The sequence below is a fragment of the Bemisia tabaci genome, chromosome 3, assembly GCF_918797505.1.
Source record: "Bemisia tabaci chromosome 3, PGI_BMITA_v3".
NCBI classification, from domain to species: Eukaryota; Metazoa; Arthropoda; class Insecta; order Hemiptera; family Aleyrodidae; genus Bemisia; species Bemisia tabaci.
Genome location: NC_092795.1, coordinates 42,993,948 through 43,013,351, shown reverse-complemented (window position 1 = coordinate 43,013,351; position 19,404 = coordinate 42,993,948). Strand labels below are relative to the sequence as shown.

At 41.1% G+C, this 19,404-nt stretch overlaps 2 protein-coding genes across 2 annotated transcripts in view; one reads left to right on the top strand and one right to left on the bottom strand.

The window, feature by feature from the left end:
* The window catches only part of LOC109037551 (uncharacterized), a 46,067-nt gene extending 38,440 nt beyond the window's left edge, over positions 1-7,627 (top strand). Inside the window, exon 2 of the mRNA XM_019052284.2 lies at positions 914-7,627. Within this exon, the coding sequence (XP_018907829.2) occupies positions 914-3,691 (2,778 nt within the window). The 3' untranslated portion in view covers positions 3,692-7,627. The remainder of the gene's footprint in view (positions 1-913) is intronic.
* Positions 7,628-7,768: 141 nt separating this feature from the next.
* LOC109037602 (collagen alpha-1(II) chain) lies at positions 7,769-17,092 on the bottom strand. The gene is made up of 9 exons (XM_072298410.1): positions 16,911-17,092; positions 15,331-15,567; positions 14,280-14,363; positions 13,798-13,879; positions 13,343-13,419; positions 12,926-13,013; positions 11,749-11,924; positions 8,922-9,146; positions 7,769-8,038 (listed from the first exon to the last, which is right to left on the bottom strand). Exons 1-9 carry the CDS (start codon positions 16,974-16,976, stop codon positions 7,889-7,891), a joined length of 1,185 nt encoding a protein of 394 aa, XP_072154511.1. The 5' UTR covers positions 16,977-17,092; the 3' UTR covers positions 7,769-7,888.
* Positions 17,093-19,404: the final 2,312 nt, after the last annotated feature.

Below are 19,404 nucleotides of genomic sequence, written 5' to 3'. Positions count from 1 at the left end.
CTCCTGGCCGCTACGAGATCCAAACCTCCGAGGGCGCGGGCGCTTCGCGCCCTTGGAAGTTCACTTTGCAGATCTCTCCCAGGTATCGATGGGCAAAAGGATTTTCCGAACTATGTATAAGGAGATTCAATATAAAAACATTGATAATATATGCTCAGAATTATTGCGGAGGTCAATAATGATGATGCTTTACAATGAAAGAGAAAACATTTCTGAAGATAGTGCTTCACGAGAAAAAAATGTCCAAGACTATCAAGGGAGTCAATAATACTACAGGGTGATCCAAAAGTCCCTTTCACCCCCTCAAACTCTTTACCTAATTTAGGTAAAGATTCCATACTTGGGGAATGTTCTTGGATCAAAGGGAGCTACTTTTTGGCCCCCCTAAAATTTTCAGGGGGCCCCTCCTGGGGGCAACGGACCCAAACTTTTTTGGGGTCCCCCTACAAATTTTAGGGGGGCCAAAAAGTAGCTCCCTTTGATCCAGGTGCATTCCCCAAGTATCGAATCTTTACCTCAATTAGGTTAAAAGTTTAAGGGGGTGGAAGGGACTTTTGGATCACATTGTATAATACCATTAAAGAAAAAAAACCAAGCAATTTTCTGAAAAATGGTCACGAATCATCGAAAAATTACTGCGATCACTAAAGAGGTGAAATGAAGAATAGGAACAGGATGGGTAGGGTTCGATTCAAAGAAATAGAAAGGGAAATCGGGGTTGAAGTAAGGTAGAGGAATAAGGTGGTTAAAAGATTCTTGATAGGAGAACTACGTATGATAATCTTTTTTGCAGCACTCGTGGACCTAAATTCATTCCTATTATTTCTTTAAGCTACTACGAATGAGTGTTCAAATGTATACGTTACAGTTGACATTAAATATTATAATTAAATTTGTTAATTTTTTGTTTCAGGGCTGGCGCTGGAGCTCCGCTGGTTTTTTCGCTTGTCTTTTAATACAAGCAACATTTATTCTAAGTCAGGAGGAGAACGAGCTTACCCTTAACGATCTCATTCTAATCGAAGAAAACGAACCAGCCTTTTTCGAGGAGCCATCTCATATCCACAAAAGAGATGCTGGGTGTATCTTCGAACCTGAAATAATTCCAGAGGGCTCGGAGCAGTTTGGGATTCGACTAAAACCTTTAAAACCCAAATCCACCTCCTTCCTGGAGCCGGCCGCCTCCACATATCGTGCAGCTCAATACCAGCCTGTGCGATATAATTTGCCGCCACTTCCGGCCAACGAGAATGCTAAAGCAAACACCGATTACAGACAGAACAACGCGCCCGCAAAAATTAACCAAAATCCATTCAGTGTCAGCAAATATAAAGCGACAACTCCGAAGTACCCGCTAACCACACCGGAGACCGATGATGCAGTGGAGCCAGCTGGAAGCGGCGATGTCTTCGAGGCTATCAAACCCTCTACCTCGGCCCCCGAGTACCTTCCTCCTTACCAAGAGCCTCAAACGCCCGCTCCAAGTTACAGACCAACTTCTGCACCCATCTCAAGACAGCGGCTTGTTCAGCAGCCGACGCAAACGGTGAGCTACGTCAACCCAGCGCCGGCACAACCGCTGACTCAAAATTACCTCCCACCAGAAACAGCGGCATCAAACGTCGACACGGTAAAGCAGCCGTTTCAAAATTCCGTTTACTACACTCCGACGGTTCCGACGGTAAGACCGCTTGTTTCACAATCAGTGACAAGCTACTATTTCCCGACACAAAGGACGACTCTTGCACCCATCAGAGTTGAAAGTTTGAAGAACTACCTACCGCCAGAAAATGCAGCGCCCTCGAATGAGAACCCGGCCTTCGCCTTCCCGTCGACAACCACCCAGAAGCCTGCAACTCAATCCAACGAGTATCTCCCACCCGAGAGCCCTGAGTCCACGAACGACAACCCGGCATTTTTGCAACCGGCCCAGCCGAAAAAACCGGTCGACGGACTAGCCGGACGCTTCACCACACCCGACGAACACTACCACACTCTCGAGGAACTTTGCAACGATCCGTTCCACAGTTTCCTGTGCGAGCCCTTGAAGCCGAGAAGTAAAGACCGATTCAAGAACCGGAACTCGAAAAAAGTGAACGCTGGGAACATTCCGGACGCATCTTTCGTGCAACCACGTGTAGTCGCGCCTAGCACGACCATTTCACCGCCTACCAATGACCAGCCGTTAGTTCCCGCGAGTTCGTTCCAGGATATCACCAGAACTAAACTACCGGAGGAAAAACACGATTGCGATAAGTCACAGCCGATCGTTGCTGCAGCCTCATTCAACCAGGCCCCACTAGTATCAAAAATTAATGTGTCATATCTACCACCGGTTTCAACCACAACGACGCAAGCACCAACCACAACAGCGGCTCCACAGACCCCACCGACAGGTTTGTACGCGAAGAATCCTTTCAGTGAACTCGTGTTCCAGAGTCCTATCAAGCAGGCAGCAAAACCGCAGCCGTTCGTCGCTAAGACCTACTTGCAACCCCAAACCAACGCCATAGAAGAGAAACCCGTTTTACCGCAGCCTTCGAACAATCAGTTCTCGTTCATTCCTCGTCAGTTCCCATCGACAACCAAGCCACTCAAAATCCCAGACTACCCTTGCAACAAGCATAACTCGATTGCTGAGACTCCGGCTGCTTCATCGGTATCTGAGAATGTGCAAGGATACAACTACCCTCAGCCTCAACCTCCCTTTCCTCAACCCGCAGCTTCGAATATCGTGACGACCGGTTACAGTTACCCACAACCAGCTGCTTCGACCGCTGTATCGACAGGATATAGTTATCCTCAACCATCTCCTTCAACCACAGTGACAACGGGGTACAACTATCCCGTACCAGCAGCATCCTCGCTCGTTTCAACCGGGTACGAGCAACCCCAGCCGTCTCCTTCAACCACCACGACAACAGGCTACAACTACCCCGTGCCAGCGGCTTCCGCGCTGGTATCGACTGGATACGAACAACCTCAGCAAGCCGTCACTGGATACAGCTACCCTCAGCCGAATCCGACGTTCAACGAAATCCCTCAAGCCTCAAACGAACAACCCACTTTTTCCGGTTACCATTACCCCGTCCCCGCCTTCAATCAACAATACCTGCAACCCGCAGCATCGATCAACTACTTCGTGCCTTCAGCTCGACCGGCAGTCACCACTACCACGACGTCAGCCCCCTCCACAACCACGGCCTCCTCGGAGCCAAAGGATGACGAGTTCCCACCGCTCAACTCGAGTCATTTCACATTTCTGCCGGGAGAGGTCGATGAGATCTCCAATTTTAAAGGCTACACTACGGGGAGGCCGCAACCGAGTGCAGTGCCCGAAAAAGTTATAGGTTATGGCGCTCCCAAGAATGATACTTCTTTGCAACCGGCGGCGGATACCAATTTTGGATATTACTACCCCTCCCCGCAACCGGCTCCCGCGGCGAGTGCCAATGTTGAGAGTTTTCAGGGGTACTCTTACCCGAGTCCGTCGAATAATCAACCGGTTTTTGAGACGACTCCAAAAACAGACGGTTATGACTATCCTGCCCCTCTCGCCTCCGAACGGCTGAGTTTACCTTCGAACTTTTTCTCGCAAAAGGTGAAGCTGCCCTTGGAGGAGCAGAGGTCTTCTTTTCAAAAAGAGGACTGTGATAAAAGACCGCATTCGCTGCAAGTAAGACGAAGTTGAGTAAGTCTGCGCGCGATAGTTCTGAGTTTCTCAGGAACTTTCAACATTACTTGTGACATAAACACTAACTTTAAAGCGGTCAGCTGAAGCAGCCCCGAATCTTGCCTCGCAAGCGGTGAATGACCGTCCGGAGATCATGCTTGCCAGCAGACCCTGTACCCTGCCTGTTTTTAATCAGAATTCAATTTTTTCACTTTTACAATGTATGCAAATTTCAAAAATCTCTTCTAGTATTTGAAAAACTACTTTGGAACCTTTTTCAGTTTTTTTTATAATTCATCATTCTTTAATAAAAATTTTGACAGGGTTGAAAAAAAGGTACAAACAATTTCATTTTCAATGAAATGCGTCAACTGATAAAGTTCGATTTTCGAATGTATTCTTTTTGTTTAGTTTACATCGTATACAGCATACATTTTTTATTGACTTTCATTCTCTTCAAAAATCACCACTAATGAAAGATACTCCCCTATGTAAATTGTGTAAATATGTTTCGTCAGAATATTTTCTATAAAATAAGTATTTCACTGCCATTACAGTTTATCATTATTAGTATACTTGTTGAGCAATGTAAAATCGGCGAGTGACGGCTACATGATACAGTGTTTTATTCAGAATTTTCATTTGGGAGAAATTTTCTCAAAGTTTCATGGCGGAGAGTAGGTTTCCATGATTTTTCGCTGCCTTTCTCATTGACTCTTACAAAAAAATTGTGATATTTTTACTCAGCGTGAAAAGCAAAGCTTTCACGCAGTTATTGTTCCTCATTTTACTCATTACCACACAAGTAAACCAATAGTTACCATTTGATGTAATAAAAATTAGTGCAATCACAGTTACCGAGCAAAACATTGGATGCAATTAAAATACTACGTCAAGAATAGTCTTCATTATCTACTTCTTTTATCATTTTCATCAATACTACACTGGAGAAAAAAACACATTGGATCTAGAGTCCAGACTCTTAAAAACATTGACAAGAAAAAATACTCTTGATTCAATCGGATTTTTGCTTGAATCAAAACGAAATCCGCTTAAATTAAGAGGCTTGGTTCTTGATTTAAGCTAGATTCTGATTGAATCAAGAGTACTTTTTCTTGTCGATGTTTTTAATAGTCTACACTCTAGATCCAATGTTTTCTTTTTTCCAGTGTATCTACGTGCTAATTATAATTCTTTATTTATTCGAGAAAAAGAGCAAGTAGAGATGCGTGCATTCTTTAGAGAAGCTTCTAAAGCGTTGTCCAAGAGTTGTGTGAATGGTACTTCTATACTGCCGTGCTAAGGAAAAACGCCGTAAGAACATTCGAACGTTGCCAAATTTTCCCTCTTATAACATTAATTTTTGAGACAAATAATGAATATTTCTGCTTGAAATTAGCCGATACTTCAGATCACATTGCGAAGAAATTTCTCTGGAAAATTTGAAGGAAAATGTTCGAGAGTTTACCTCAAAATTCGTTATTTACAACAGGAAATTTGGCAACGCACGAAGGCTCATACGGCATTCTTCCCTAGCACGGCAGTATATCTTGCCGAGTCCGAAAAAGTTTTAGGCTACCGTTGGTGGCCCCTTGCCGTTATTGTCCTCATACCGTATCCTTAGCCAAGACACTCAGAGACTTACTCGCACATACTACTGTGAGGGTATTAACCGGAAAAGCGCCTTTCTTTCTTATAATATGCAACGCAACATGAACTAACGTAAAGCAAGAATTGTTGCATTTTAAATTTGGCGTATAGGTTACGTGTCAAGACCGTAGGCTGCGGCAGTCACCATCATTGATGGCATGCACCTTGTTCATTTTCTATTGATTAACGCAACGCATTTCCCCCTATTTTTCTTTTTTCATGAGTCAGTGCATGGTTGAATTATTGAAGGAGTGCGTGAGTGAATGCTCGCAGAAGCGATTTTCTTCAATTGGCAACACTGTTATTTTATAACACTTGTTGATTCTAGGTGATGCAGCCTGCCTTGCTTGAAATCTAATATTTTGCATACAGTTGGACGTATTTCTGTCCAACGGAGCAATGTGCATTATGACGTGAGCCCTGTTATGCATCTATTCTTATGGGTCTCAGGACTCATGTCTCAATGCACACAGTTCCGTTTGACAGAAATACGTCCGATTAAATGTAGAAAAATCAGTGTTGCCAACTTAGAAGAATTGCGACGCGATACTTGTAGAGTAAATAGATTCGTAATGGAATTGGTGTAGGTGGCGTCTTTTTTAAGTCGCTAAACCAGAACCTAATCCGAGACTCTTGCACAGCACCGGGTGCTTTTTTAGATGTTTGTGATATCATTCTACATACTTGCAATCGATTACTTTTCACTGGTTTTACAGCGAAATCCGTCCGGCAGCTTAAGTCCTTTAGTCCATATGACCTACAATCCTCTTTTGTATTACGACTGTTCGTACTCTATGGTGATATTCGGTGAGACTGTAATACTGGCACCGTATAAATACATTTTAATGGTCCATTTTAAATAGTGCTTGTTGTAACCGTTGTTCAATGTACTTCTGCAGAAAAAAAACTGCTCTAAATTCACCCGCACGATTTCCGCATATTTCTATTCACTGATAACGTATTTTTTGTGATTTGTTTCTCGTTAATTCCTTTCAAAAATTTTTCATGATGTAACCTTTAAGCTTACCATTTGTTGTATATATTCCCCAATTTTTATACTTTCCTTAAAATATTGATTTTCTGATAATGGAATAAACATATGTTATTTTAATTTCTCATTTATTTGATTCCCATCAAACTTTCGGGCAAGTTCAGTCCATGGTTAACGTGTAGGCTGGGCTACTGCTGGGACGTAATGCTAGGAAGCACTGTGCTAGAAAAGTGGATAATGGGACGCTATGGCGATTCTTAAAAGTTGGCAACTCTGTTTTCCCCCCATTTGAATGTATGCCAAAAATCGATTCTTGGTGAGGCAGCTTACCTCTCCTAAAATCGATATATTTAACGGCTTTATATGGAGGGGAAAAAGTGCTGCCAACTTGCAAAATCGCTATTGAAATGGGACGGAACAAGGCCTCACACAACTCAGCTATAGGGCGGTAAGCCTCGAACGGGGAGATTTTACGAGGACCTGACGAGGTATGTGCCAGTGACGTGGCGTGCTTTGCGATCAATCGATATTTCCCCATTTGAAGCTGTGGTAAATAATCGATTATTAAGGTGTTCGCTGCGAACACCCTGCTCATCGATACTTTTCCATAGGTTTAAATGACCGGTCAATCGATATATCGCAAAGCACGCCACGCCACTGCGAGGTGCCTTCTCATTTCGGAAAGCTACCCTGGGAATAATAATATATGTCGCCGTAGAACTGAGCCATGCAAACTAAATCTCTCTTCAAATCGGCAATAAACGGGAGAGTCCTTTGTAAACACTTTGAAATGATAAGGTAAATGTAAAACTTAGGTCTCGTTTCCAGGCACGCTGGAATAAAACTCGCTGCAAAGAAACAGTGAAAACAAGCAGTGAGCTCCAGCATGTGGTGATAAGGCGCGTTATCGACTCATACATATCAACCTCGTTCCTTTTAATTTACAGAGAGCGTCAGAGACTTTAATGTAGGTAAGGAAACATGGCGGATTTTCCCTCATTACATGAAGGAAATTCACGATCTAACACTGTGAGGTCATCCGACTGTGTATTGTGAACGTTAGAAAGCCTTTCGAACCAATTTAAGTTCTCTGATCTACCTCACGCAAAAACTTATCAGATTCTTGAAGACTAGTAACTACTGAATAATCTAAGCCAAAATAAGAAACATTTTGCCGAACTCCTGGAAAATAAAGTCGATTTAAAGGTATTTTGGGGCTGCACTAACGAAATCACCAGTGGTAAATCCCGTTACATTAATGGAAAAAAAATTGACTCGATATAAATGCAATTAAATGTGTCTTGATTTGGTTATGAATTGAAAGTAATCAGTCTACATCCCGAAAATCGCCCGTTTGCCATAAAAAATCGCAGAAACTCGATATACCAGGTCGATGTAGCCACTCGTTGACTTAACGAAATTCCATGAGTGCAAATATGTATAAAACGACAGAATTGAGGATCACAAGGTTTCAACTCTTACAGTTTTATTTACATAGATTCTTAACAGCTTCTCCATGGAAATGAAAATTTAATATAAACTCTGAAAATACAAGTTGATATTCATTTAAAATATTAGTAGAAACAAGCCATTCCAACAGTAACCGTGAGTTCTGTGAGTGATGTGCTCCCTTTGATAACTTCGCTGAGATCCACATCCATTATCGGTAACCGCTCTGGCCGGTCTGTTGTATATGAAAACAGATTTTCTGTTGTTACTTTTCCCTGCAGAAAATCAACAAAAATCCCAAATTTAGGATGAAATATAATTTTCACTTCAACCAAAAAAAAAGAGAAAAAAAAAACGAATCTTGATAAGAAACTCACAGGGTTTTGATGAACTCAAGTCTTGATTTAAGTGTTAGGTAATAATCTTTAAATATATGTTTTGCAACGTCAAACGAACGGGAAACGAGGGCTTTACTTCAACTTACAAATTCCTGCATCATATGGACCGAGCTCCGTGAAACGTGGAGCAAGTCGCATTTTGGGGAAAATTGTGTCGGAAATAGTTTTGAATCATTCAAATATTCGAATATTCTCTCTTGTCAAAAAGTCAAAGTTGAGGAAAAATATTTTGAACGTGAGAACAACTGTTAAACTTTTACCCCTTTTATCGAGTCTTTTGGAACGATGAAGCATCAGAACCCCTCATTCGCGCTTCATATTTGATGCGCATTGGTGGTGCATCTCTGTTAAATTCGGCCCATTTAAAGAGGATGGGTGTGCTGTGGTGTTATTGCAATTTGACTTTTACAATTAAATTGATCAATTCTGCAATTCATTACATTCAACCAATCTAGCGATAACCTCTGAAGGTATAGTGTTGAAACATTTCCTAGACGCGGAACCAACGACATGTAGAGCATTTGGTGCCTCGTATTGTTTCCATCCATCCTGAACACGGAGTGGATGTAATAATGTGCAAATGTGAGGAGAGAGAGAAAAAAAAAACAGGATGAATAAGCTACGAAAAATCACGCTAAAGGGGAAGGAAGAACGCTGCTTTAAATAAAAAACTAATTAGCACACGATAATTATTAATCTAAATCAAATGTCATATCGCATAAGTCATGCATTTAATGTTTAGTCAAAAAATCACACTTACATGCTCGATATAGATCTGTTCGGTTTCGGTTTTGTATCGCAAAGATTTACTGTTCTTGGAGGATATGATTGCATCGTTATAACCCAGCAGAGAAAGTTCCATATTCCTTCGGGCGAAATACGTATTTTCTTCCATGTCAGAGGCCCTGACGGTAATATTCTGACTAGCTTTGTCCGAGATCTGCTGCAATCTTACCAATTGCTTCGTTGTGATTCCATACGTAACCTAAACACAAAGTCACAATCACGAGTACTGATACTTGATAGATTTCGCTATGTCAAGCCAATAAATATATCACTAGACTTTAATTGCCTCTGAAACATTAGAAAATGGCATTTTTTTCAACAAATCAAAGGCCTTTACTAAATCGAGTGATCTTCAACGCGGTTTTTAAAACAAGTCACCAGGGCTGTCAGGGCCGGATTTAGGGGGTGGCCACATGGGCCGCGGCCCATGGCGGCAAATGTGGTGGGCGGCAAACCTTGTGGTTTTTTTTTAAATGTAGGTATAAAAAAAATAAGAAAACAAATTACAAACGAGAAAAGGCGAAAAAATCTCTCATTTCCTGAGATTTAAAGTATAGTAATTTCTAATTTGTTCGTCTTTCGGTGATACAATAGACAGTTTAGACTTTCATTAGTCTAGTTGAGAGAGAAACCAAACACGCAATTTGGCCTGGAGCGGCGCGGCGCGGCGCAGAGAGCAAGGATGACGAGGACTTGAGATGGGAAGGAGAGGCCCTTGGCGCCCCGGTCAGCATGGAACACATATTAGCGCCTACAAGATTCCATGAATACTTCACGCATTGCGTCAAACGTAGTGCGGTCAGCAGCGGTTGGCGTGAAACTCATAGTGCCTACAAGACTGCATGAATACAGTGCATTAAAAACAGTGCGATCGGCAGCGGTCGGCGTAAAACGCATAGCGCCTACAAGACTGTAGGGATACTTCACACATTGCGCCAAACAGTGCGGTTGGTGCGATGGCGGAAATTAAACCACATTCATGTTTATTCTTTCATAATTTTTTCGTTCTTTTCTTATAAATGAAAGGCCTCGTCCACACAAAAATAGGTAGGTAGGTGTATATATATATATATATATACTAGCCGTTCTGGGCGCGCTTCGCGCGCCCGTCACGCCTAGCCGGGGGCTACGCCCCCTGGACCCCCGGTCACTCGCTGCGCGAGTGACATTCGGCTCGCTTCGCGAGCCGATTTTGTAGTAGTTGCAAATTTTTTATCACTATATTTTGAAGATTTCATAGAAAACATTATGAAATTCTCATTCCACAATTAACTTGTAGAATAATAATGGCAGGGCAAGAAATAGACTATATCTTATGGACGGTTCCCACTTAGTAAAACAGCCAACACCACGAGAAGGTGAGGAACCATTGTTAGCCACTTTTTTTACTTTTCTGAAAAAATTTACTGAAATTTTAGTTGCGTCCCCTAAAAGGAAACACGGAGAAAAAAATTTTGTGCATGGAACCCGAAGCTGAGATCATATGGATCTCTGAAGTTTTCGGATCACGCATCCGAAAAGTTAAGGTCCATCTGCCGAAGTTCGGGTCAGACAATTGAAGTAGTTCGGTATATACCGAAGGTTTCAGGTCACACATCTGAAGTACTCGGTGCATACCGAAGTGTTTCAGATTTCTGACCCGAATTTCGGCAGCTGGACCTCAAGTTTTAAGAGATTCATATGATCTCAACGTCGGGTCCCATGCACGAAGTTTTTTCTCCGTGTGAGTATTAATATAAATTTCAACACAGTCAAACACAGTAGAGAACCAAGGAAATCACAGTAGAACAGAGAAAAAATACCGTCGAATAAATAAAGAAAACTATTATCGAAGAAATTCTAATTATTTGGAAAGTAATTCGCTGGCGTAGGTAATCAATGCGTAGCTGCGTAGGAGCATGAGCGAGATTTATCATCAACTGACCGCTGGCCGGTAGGTACCTGGGTGGGCGAGCGACAATACGTAAGCGGTGGCATATGGTTCGATTGACAGAGGAGTGGGGAACGGTCAGACGTAGGGGAAAGGTTCAGGCTGAACCGTTCAGCACAGCGCAGCGTCAGTCACCGGGTGGGGAAGAGAGTCCGGGAGGGGACACTTCCCCTCGAGTGAAATAGAAAAAGGCAGAATCCTTCGAAGTTTATATTAATGATATATATATATATATATATATATATATATATATATATATATATATATATATATAAAGTCGCTTTACAACGCACTCTGGCGTTCTACGACACCCAAACGCCACATATGCCTGTCTTCCCAGAGGTTATCGGGCAACTGACAACGCAACATCTCTTCGTCAACGCCCTGCCGCCAACCCTTTACGGGACGTCCCCGTCGCCTCTTCCCAGGTGGTACCCAATCCAAAACTTGTTTGGGCAACCTCTCCTCCGACATTCTTTGCACATGTCCATACCAGCATAACTGCCTGGACATGACGTCGTGCACGATATCTTTCTCAACCTTCATCACCTGGCGAATTCTCTCATTACGGACACGGTCCCGTCTCGAAATGCCGGCAGATCGCCGCCAAAAATCCATTTCAGTTGCCCTCAACACTTCTTGCGTTCTTTTCGTCAAAGGCCACACTTCACTACCATAGAACAAAATAAGGGTACACAAAAATAGGTTTACGGAACTTAATTTTTGACTCTGAGACTTGCAGTATAAGCGAACTCATTTTGATACTACTCGTGGCGTGCGACACAGCCGCCCCCCCCCCCCAAAAAAAAATAAAATAAAATATACCTCCATATGAAACAATACAATTTTGCTAGTGCTAATTCTTCTTTACCTGGATTTCATCACGAACATCGGTGAACCAGATTGGTGAACTGTGCTGATCAGGAGCCGGAATAGAACCTGATACGGTCGGAGATGGTAACACGCAGGTAGCACCTAACTCCATATCACAGAAAACGAGGACAGCATCCTGAATATCCTGTCCATTAGGATCAATCCAATACAAATCTAAAATTTGGAGAAAAAATAATGATTCTTGAATTTTCCGCTAAAAGTTTTTTTTTTTTTTTTTATTTAGTTTTGAACTGAATTTTTTTTGGTGCAAAATAAACTTGATTTATGAGCATGCATCGTTCCTGCTTCGAGGAAAAAATTTTAAGGCGGCAAGTTTAAGATTTTTTCCCCCTTCATTGTATGATACTAAAGGATCCAGTGCATATACTGACGTATTTATGAAGCAAATTAAAAAAGTTCTTGATCAGATTCATATGGTGGAAATTTTCTCTTAGTTTTGAATTGAAGGAACCTACTAATTCTGTGCACAGATACATTGCACTTTTCGTCAAGTATCCCTTACATTAACCTCACTTCAAGCTCATTTTGTTTTTTCTAAGGAAGTGGCGGAGTAGCATAATCTTTGGTCAGTAGTGGTATCATATGAGAGTACTTTACACTTACGTCCCCGCATAGGCGGATCCAGGGGGGGGGGGGGCTGTAGGGGGCGTAAGCCCCTTCAGTTCACCCGCAAAAATGAGGGAGAAAAAAGAAAGGAACAAAGAAAAGAGGAAGGAAGGACGCTCAAATGCGGTAATTCTCGTGAATTTTCGGGGGGAAGCCCCCCGGAACCCCTTTTCGCGTCCCCTCTGTTCAAATTGGCTGCTTTGGGGAAAAAACATATTGGATCTAGAGTCCAGACTCTTGAAAACATTGACAAGAAAAAATACTCTTGATTCAATCAGATTTTTGCTTAAATAAAAAGGAAATCCGCTCAAATTAAGAGGCTTGGTTCTTGATTTAAGCTTGAATCTGATTGAATCAAGAGTATTTTTCATCGTCGATGTTTTTAAGAGTCTGGACTCTAGATCCAATGTGTTTTTTTTTTCCAGTGTAGATCCGCCTCTGCACCCCCGTGTATCATGAATTTCAGCCACTGTTCGCGACGTGCTTCCTTCCGTGCAGAAGACTGAGGGAATTTGTCACCCCATTTTAGACCAAAGATGATAACTTACTGCTCTCCAAATTCGGATTGGTGCTCTTCAATTCTCGGCATGTGATGGCGGGTGCCTCTCTCGATCCGTTTCGAGATGTCTCCAGATTCTTGGAAAAATTAAACAAGCTAAAAGTTAATTTTTTTTTTTTTTTTTTTTTTTTTTTTTTTTTTTTAGGAAAAAAAATACATTTAGTCAATTAAAATGATTTGTATTCGAGTCTTTCTTATATGAATTTTAATTGATATCTGTTCCCTGATGCAAAATCTTCTCAAAGCTAGCTTAGTTGAAGCTAAAAGTATGCCCACTTCAAAAATTGTTTACTTTTTACATGCAGGCATTGATCATTCTCGTTATATGAAACAAGTAAATCTACTTGAAAATTCACGCTTGTGCTTTGATATCCCTAGATATGACATGATCTGAAATAATACTCACGATTTGTTTTGCCTCATCATCTAAATTGACAGATTTTATGACCCTTACATCGCAATGGCCAGGTTCACCGATTGGTCCTGAAAAATAATTCAAAGGATTTATATTTGAGATGAGAAAATCCATGTTCGCCCTCTGGCTCTCATTAAATCTGTCTGAGTTATGATGTCATAATGACATAACTGTTCACTGGATGTGAGTAAAGTTCGTTTTATGTGTTATAGCTTTGAACTGCCGAATTAGATTCAAAAATTGTCCATAAATGCTCTAATAAACTGTTGGTTTCAATATTTTTAGATTGTTCGTTGAAAATACTCAAGATTTTCGAGTGTATGACTGGGCATTTGAGGAAAAAAGAGCTCTAAATAAGCCCCTCTGCAACAAGTAAGCACTCTCTACTATATTAGAACCTCAAATAGCCAACTATTCTATATTAGAGCTTCATTATTCTGCAGTACCTTGATCTCCTTTGTCCCCTTTCATTCCTTGTACACCACCATAAGGACGTAGATACATGGCACGTTTTTCGCGTACGGAAGTCTGAAATCATATGGTAAGTTTGACAAGGTATTAAAGAAGGTGTCCTGAATCGATAGAGCAGCAAAAATATAAATTGTTCTTAGATTTTACTTTGCCGTGGTGACGCTGCGCTGCTTTCCGTTGCGTCATCGTTAGAAGATGGTTTCGACCCCGAGCAACTATTTTAACTCCCTGGAGATCAAATTGCATACCCGATTAAATGAAGGAACTTCGACAGGGACCGAGAGGTCTTAAATCAAGATATCTCTTTAGACGTCTCACGGGGCCTCGCCGCTGAGCCATCTATAAATCCCAATTCTAATATTCAACATTGCAAATTCGATGAAAGAAAGAAAATTTTTAAGGCAATTGATACTAAGAACTGAGATTATACAGCTGCTGATTCTTTTCTGACACTTACCTTTTGACCTTCAGAAATACAGCAATCTCCAGGCTCCCCTTTAGGTCCTGCGGGACCAGGAAAACCCATATCTCCTTTTGCACCCTGAAACATTAGAGATTTTCGATACAGGTTTTTTTTATGTTTTTTTATTGTGAACTTCTCATAAAAATTTTACACATCGATATTAAGTAATGATGACTGTACAGGCTACAGAGAAACCTTTATGTATAACTTACTCGCGTGTTCAGGAAAAATTCAGGAAAAAGGTAAAATCTATAAGTAAAATATATGTCTGTTGGGTCAGACCTGTAGGCTGGCTAGTTCCCAAGTTTTAACCCTTTTGAGGCATCTGATCTCGTTTGATTTATGTAAAAATTGGATTGCCTCAACATTCGTTACAGTACTCTTAAGAAAATTGAAATGACACGCGAGCGATATTCCAAAGGGATCGTGATTAAAAGACAACATTTTCGGTGGATTCCAGCTGGAATAATTTTTTTAAAAAGCGATTCAACGCCTATTTCGATGCTGTCTTCTTAAAATATTGGATTCTTACAATCCACCTGTGGTTGCCTCTGCTGATGTGCTCATTGCCTGCCTTCCAAAAAATCTCTGAATTGGGAACCCATCTTAATTTGAGGGAATTAGTAATCACTGCCGAAAAAAAGATCTACTAACACCTTAACTTGTTGCACTATCATGCACGTGTCTACCTTAAGACCACGGAAAAAACAACTCTAGCCCTGAGCCCTGCAGGCTGTAGGGCTCAGCCCTACTGCCTGAAGTCGGCGTTATTTTGACCTACAGTGTTAGGGCTCAGCGCTAGGGTTGTTTTTTCCGTGACCTTAAATCCCGAATGAGCTAACTAATATGGGGGGGGGGGGGGCTTGAGTAAAACTCATTGAAAATTTTCATTCCTCTCTTCTTCTAATAACGTGTAGCTTTTACGCCCAAAATCATAACTCCCATACTACTTAGGTGGCTGAGTCCTTAACTTAGGGGACCCTCTGCACCCTCTTTCCCAAAGAAAAATTGGAATAAAGCATTTGATTGAGATGTGATTACTCACCGAGAATCCTGGTGGTCCTGGCATTCCTGGTCGTCCTGGCATTCCTGGTGGTCCTGGCATTCCTGGTGCGCAGGGGAGGCCCGCTGAACCGGACTTACCGAGCGATCCACCGGGCAACCCTGGAGGGCCTGGTAGTCCCGGTATTCCCGGAGGCCCCGGGTATCCTTGTTCTCCTTTTGGGCCTTCTCGTCCTGGCAGTCCCGGAATTCCTGGTAGACCGTCTGCTTTAACTGAAGCCTGGAGCAATTAGGAGTGTTTAAGTTTAAATAGTCGATTTAATCATAAGCCTTTGGTTACAGCATCTTCAAATGGGTGTGGAAGACTTTGCCTTGGCTCATCTACAGAGGTAAAGAGAATGGGGGTAATGCCTCTCCTTCTCCAAAATAAACAGGGGAGCTAGGGCTCAGAGAGGGGCTCCTCGAAAATGTATTGCATTAAACTTATCTGAAAATGTTATGATATTGGTCTATTTCGATACCAAAAAGATGTTGTTCCCCGCATATTTGGCTAAAAAAAAATACAGACAAGAAGATCAAATCAAACCATAAATATTCGGCGAGACGTTTACAGTTTAAAACAAATAGTTTCGGGAATAGCTGCTCAAAGTTCGGCGGTCTTTTATTTTAGGCTGAAGAAGTTGAATGGAGCTTTTGCATGCGGGAGGGATTTGCGATTCAAGTATTTTTTCTTACGTAAAATTCCGTGAGAAACACGATGGTGTCACTAATTTTCTTTGAAATCAAATCCAAAGCTCAGAAAAAGTGCTAAAAGTTGAAACCGTAATGGAGGGGATATCCCACGCCACCCTGAAAGTCCACCCCTATATATCAAGTCAAATTTTCCATGCAAAGATAATAAGTTAATACATTACCAGGGTTGCCCTTAGTTTTGAGACTCCAAAACTGAAACCACGGCAACCCTACTAATGTATTTGCTCCTTACCTTTGCAAGGAGAGTTCGACTTTACATAAAGGTGGTCCATCAAGGTAGCGTGGGATATCCTCTCCATTACGGCCTCAACTTCAAGAGCTTTTGTCGAGCTTTAAAGTTGATTTTAGGGCAAACCAGTGGCACTATCGTGTTACTCGCAAAATTTTACGTTGATAAAAGTACTTAAATCGCCAATCCCTCCCGCATGAAAAAGCTCCATTGAGCCATTACGCGTTCTATTAGCACAAAAATTCATCAGCCAGTGTGCACTAATTGTTTTTGATACTAAATTTTTTCTGTCTAAAACTGAAGTTTTGATTTTTTAGCCCAACGTAATTGCAATTACATAATATCTCTTCATACAATAAGGTCCCTTTTCAATGACCGGTGACGATTTGTAATTTATTCTAATACCCACGTTTATTTAGACTTGAGCACGCCACCTAATCAAAAATGCCATTGTGACGAGAAGTGTCACATTCGGGTCTCTTAGTTTTTTCCCTCTCTTATTTCTATGTTTTACTTTTAAATGCGTTTTGATTTGTGCTAATGATAGTAAACCATGCGTTTTGGTGGAATTCATTTTTCTACATTAAAAATATGAAAGTAAGAAAAAAATGATCATGCGATTGCAACGTAAAATAACTCACTTGATAAAGCTGTAACGATAATATGATGCTGAGGAGAAAACATGGTCTCTTTATTTTGAAACTCATCGCGAGTCAATAAATTGTGAATACGAGTTACACAGGAAACTAAGTAGCGGGTGAAGAGAATCTAAATCGGTGAAACAAGCACGAAAATCTTCATGGGATCATCAAACACTGGCTTTATCCTCTTCCTTATATTCTCTGGCGTAAGCCAGTTCGCACGGACGTGGCGTGGCTGCAACCAATCAGCAAACAGTCCAAAGTAGAAAGCAAGGTATAATACGAGTATTAGCTTGTAAAACATTCCGCTTTTCGTCGATGATTCACATGAGCATTTGACCTCAGATACAGAGGTTATCCTCTTTAACTAGCTCATGAATTGGCATTTTTATCTAGACGGAGGGGCTCTGACCCCTGGCCGCTACGCGGCCCAGCCTTATGAGCGCTGCGCGCCCCCAAAGGCCGCATCTTACTCTTCTTACTCCCCTTCCTCACCCCGTCCATCGAGCGTCTTAAAAAATGATTTTACCAGAATAGAGAGGATTTCCTTATCCGTTTTCTCCTGGTAATTTAGGCCTATCATCTGTCGATAACCGCAAAAATCATGGAAATCGGCCCAGTAGAACGCTCAAACCAACTATGACAAAAAATATTAATTTACATCGTTTAAATGGGAGAATGGACCACTAGACAAGGTACGAATTTCAGCATTCTGATACATATTTTTTAACCAAAATTTCACGTAAAACACGACGCCCTCAACGAAAATTACCGAAATCAATACCTTACGAAGATACTTAATGATTCTTAATGCGTGAATTCAAACCATCCGTTCATGAAAACTTAATGCTCTACGGGATTCACATCGAGCGCTAAATGTTATCATGACAGTCTCTGCGATATGAAAATCTGGCAACCTCGATCTTGACGCTTTGGCTCAGCTGTAGCAAATTGCTTATAGTTTGAACATCACATGGTGGGAAATGAACATTGCTCGATTGAGAAGCCTGCTGAAACCGTTGTAGTGCGCGATTTGACTCACGTAGAGCCTAAAGTTTCTTGTGAGCGGGCAGTTCAAATTCCTCGTGATGTAAAATAAAAACGTTAATATCTTCGTTAAAAGTTGGTTTCAGTCATTTTCGTTGTGAGAATCGTGTTTTAAGTAAAATTCTGGTTAAGATTGCTTGAATTCGTACCTTGTCTAGTGGTCCATTCGCAACTTTACCTCGTAATATAGAAAAACCTGGGTCATACTTTGAAAATCTGAATGAAGCGGGCTTATCTAGAGACAATTGCCCGTCGATAAGCCGCAAAAATCATGAAAATCGGCTCGGTAGAACCCTATCACTAAGCGTCACAAGTTACGAAAAATTAGGAGGTCTCGAAGCTTACAGTATAGATTGACTAGGAATTTTTTACAAAAAAATTACCAGTAAAACGCCAAAATTTAATCAAATAGCTGCGAAAACTCAATGGAACTTGAAAGTCGTTTAAAATACCATATGCATGGATGTTAAATGCGAAATCATGACTTTCTGAATACGACTCATGGCGGGATATAGCTCTGTTAATGCTTAACGCTGAGGAAGCGCCTTCAACACGTTGCCTATGCAACTTATTCGACACGTACTACTTCATTGGTGCATGAACCCTAATTTACTGATAGTAAAGTACGTACAGTTGTACTGAATTTTACTTCATCCCTTTCAAAACAATGCCAGCGTGAATCATAGACAAATTACATTATTCTCAGAAGATCGCAATAGAGAACAAGCTGCTGTTTCCAACACTACTGTGTTGGAGAGCTCGCCTTTGTGAAACTATTAACATCTATTATTGATTTTTTCTGAAATTTTATATGTATTATTTGAATCTTTACCCAATTATCAGAGGTTACATGCAGATGCAAAATGTTATTATGTATTTTCATACGACAAATTTTTCACATTACAATAAATAAAGAGAAATAAAGAGAGAGAAATTGAATTATCTTTGATGAATGTGATTTGGCGGCAAAAGTTGCAATTTCTATTTTTGCCATCGCATTTTTGTTTCTGGCTTTCATCGTTGATAGGCTTTCTCTTGACTTGGCAACAATGTAATGAAACCTTTATACTCCTATTTCAATTCCTCTCCTACTCAGCCGAAGAATAAAATAAGTAGCCAACAGTTTCGGAGTTTTACAGTTTTACTATTGATGATAACCACACCCTGTGTCTCCTATGATCATTAATTAAACCCTTCTTATGACAAAAAGATCTCACCTATTTTCCTTTATTTTATCATTCCATGCATTCATGTCACATAAAAAAATATGTTAAAAGGTATAGTGTCTGCCTTTAAATGTGCTCATGAGGTGATAAATCACCTCATGAGCTTGCGTCAGATATGGATAACTTCATACCTATGATTTTTGAGGATTTGTAATCCCAGGAGAAATGTAAGAGTCAAAAAAAACTGGATCTCTAGGTAACTAAAATACATTCCACAGGGA

What these genes read in the sequence shown, in the direction of transcription:
- LOC109037602 (XM_072298410.1), bottom strand. Translation starts at nt 16,976, where the DNA reads ATGAGTTTCAAAATAAAGAGACCATGTTTTCTCCTCAGCATCATATTA. An exon ending in CAATCCGAATTTGGAGAGCA is followed by an intron (nt 11,925 to 12,925) that starts GTAAGTTATCAT and finishes TCCAAATTTTAG; the next exon opens with ATTTGTATTGGATTGATCCT. An exon ending in AACAGATCTATATCGAGCAT is followed by an intron (nt 8,039 to 8,921) that starts GTAAGTGTGATT and finishes GATTTTCTGCAG; the next exon opens with GGAAAAGTAACAACAGAAAA.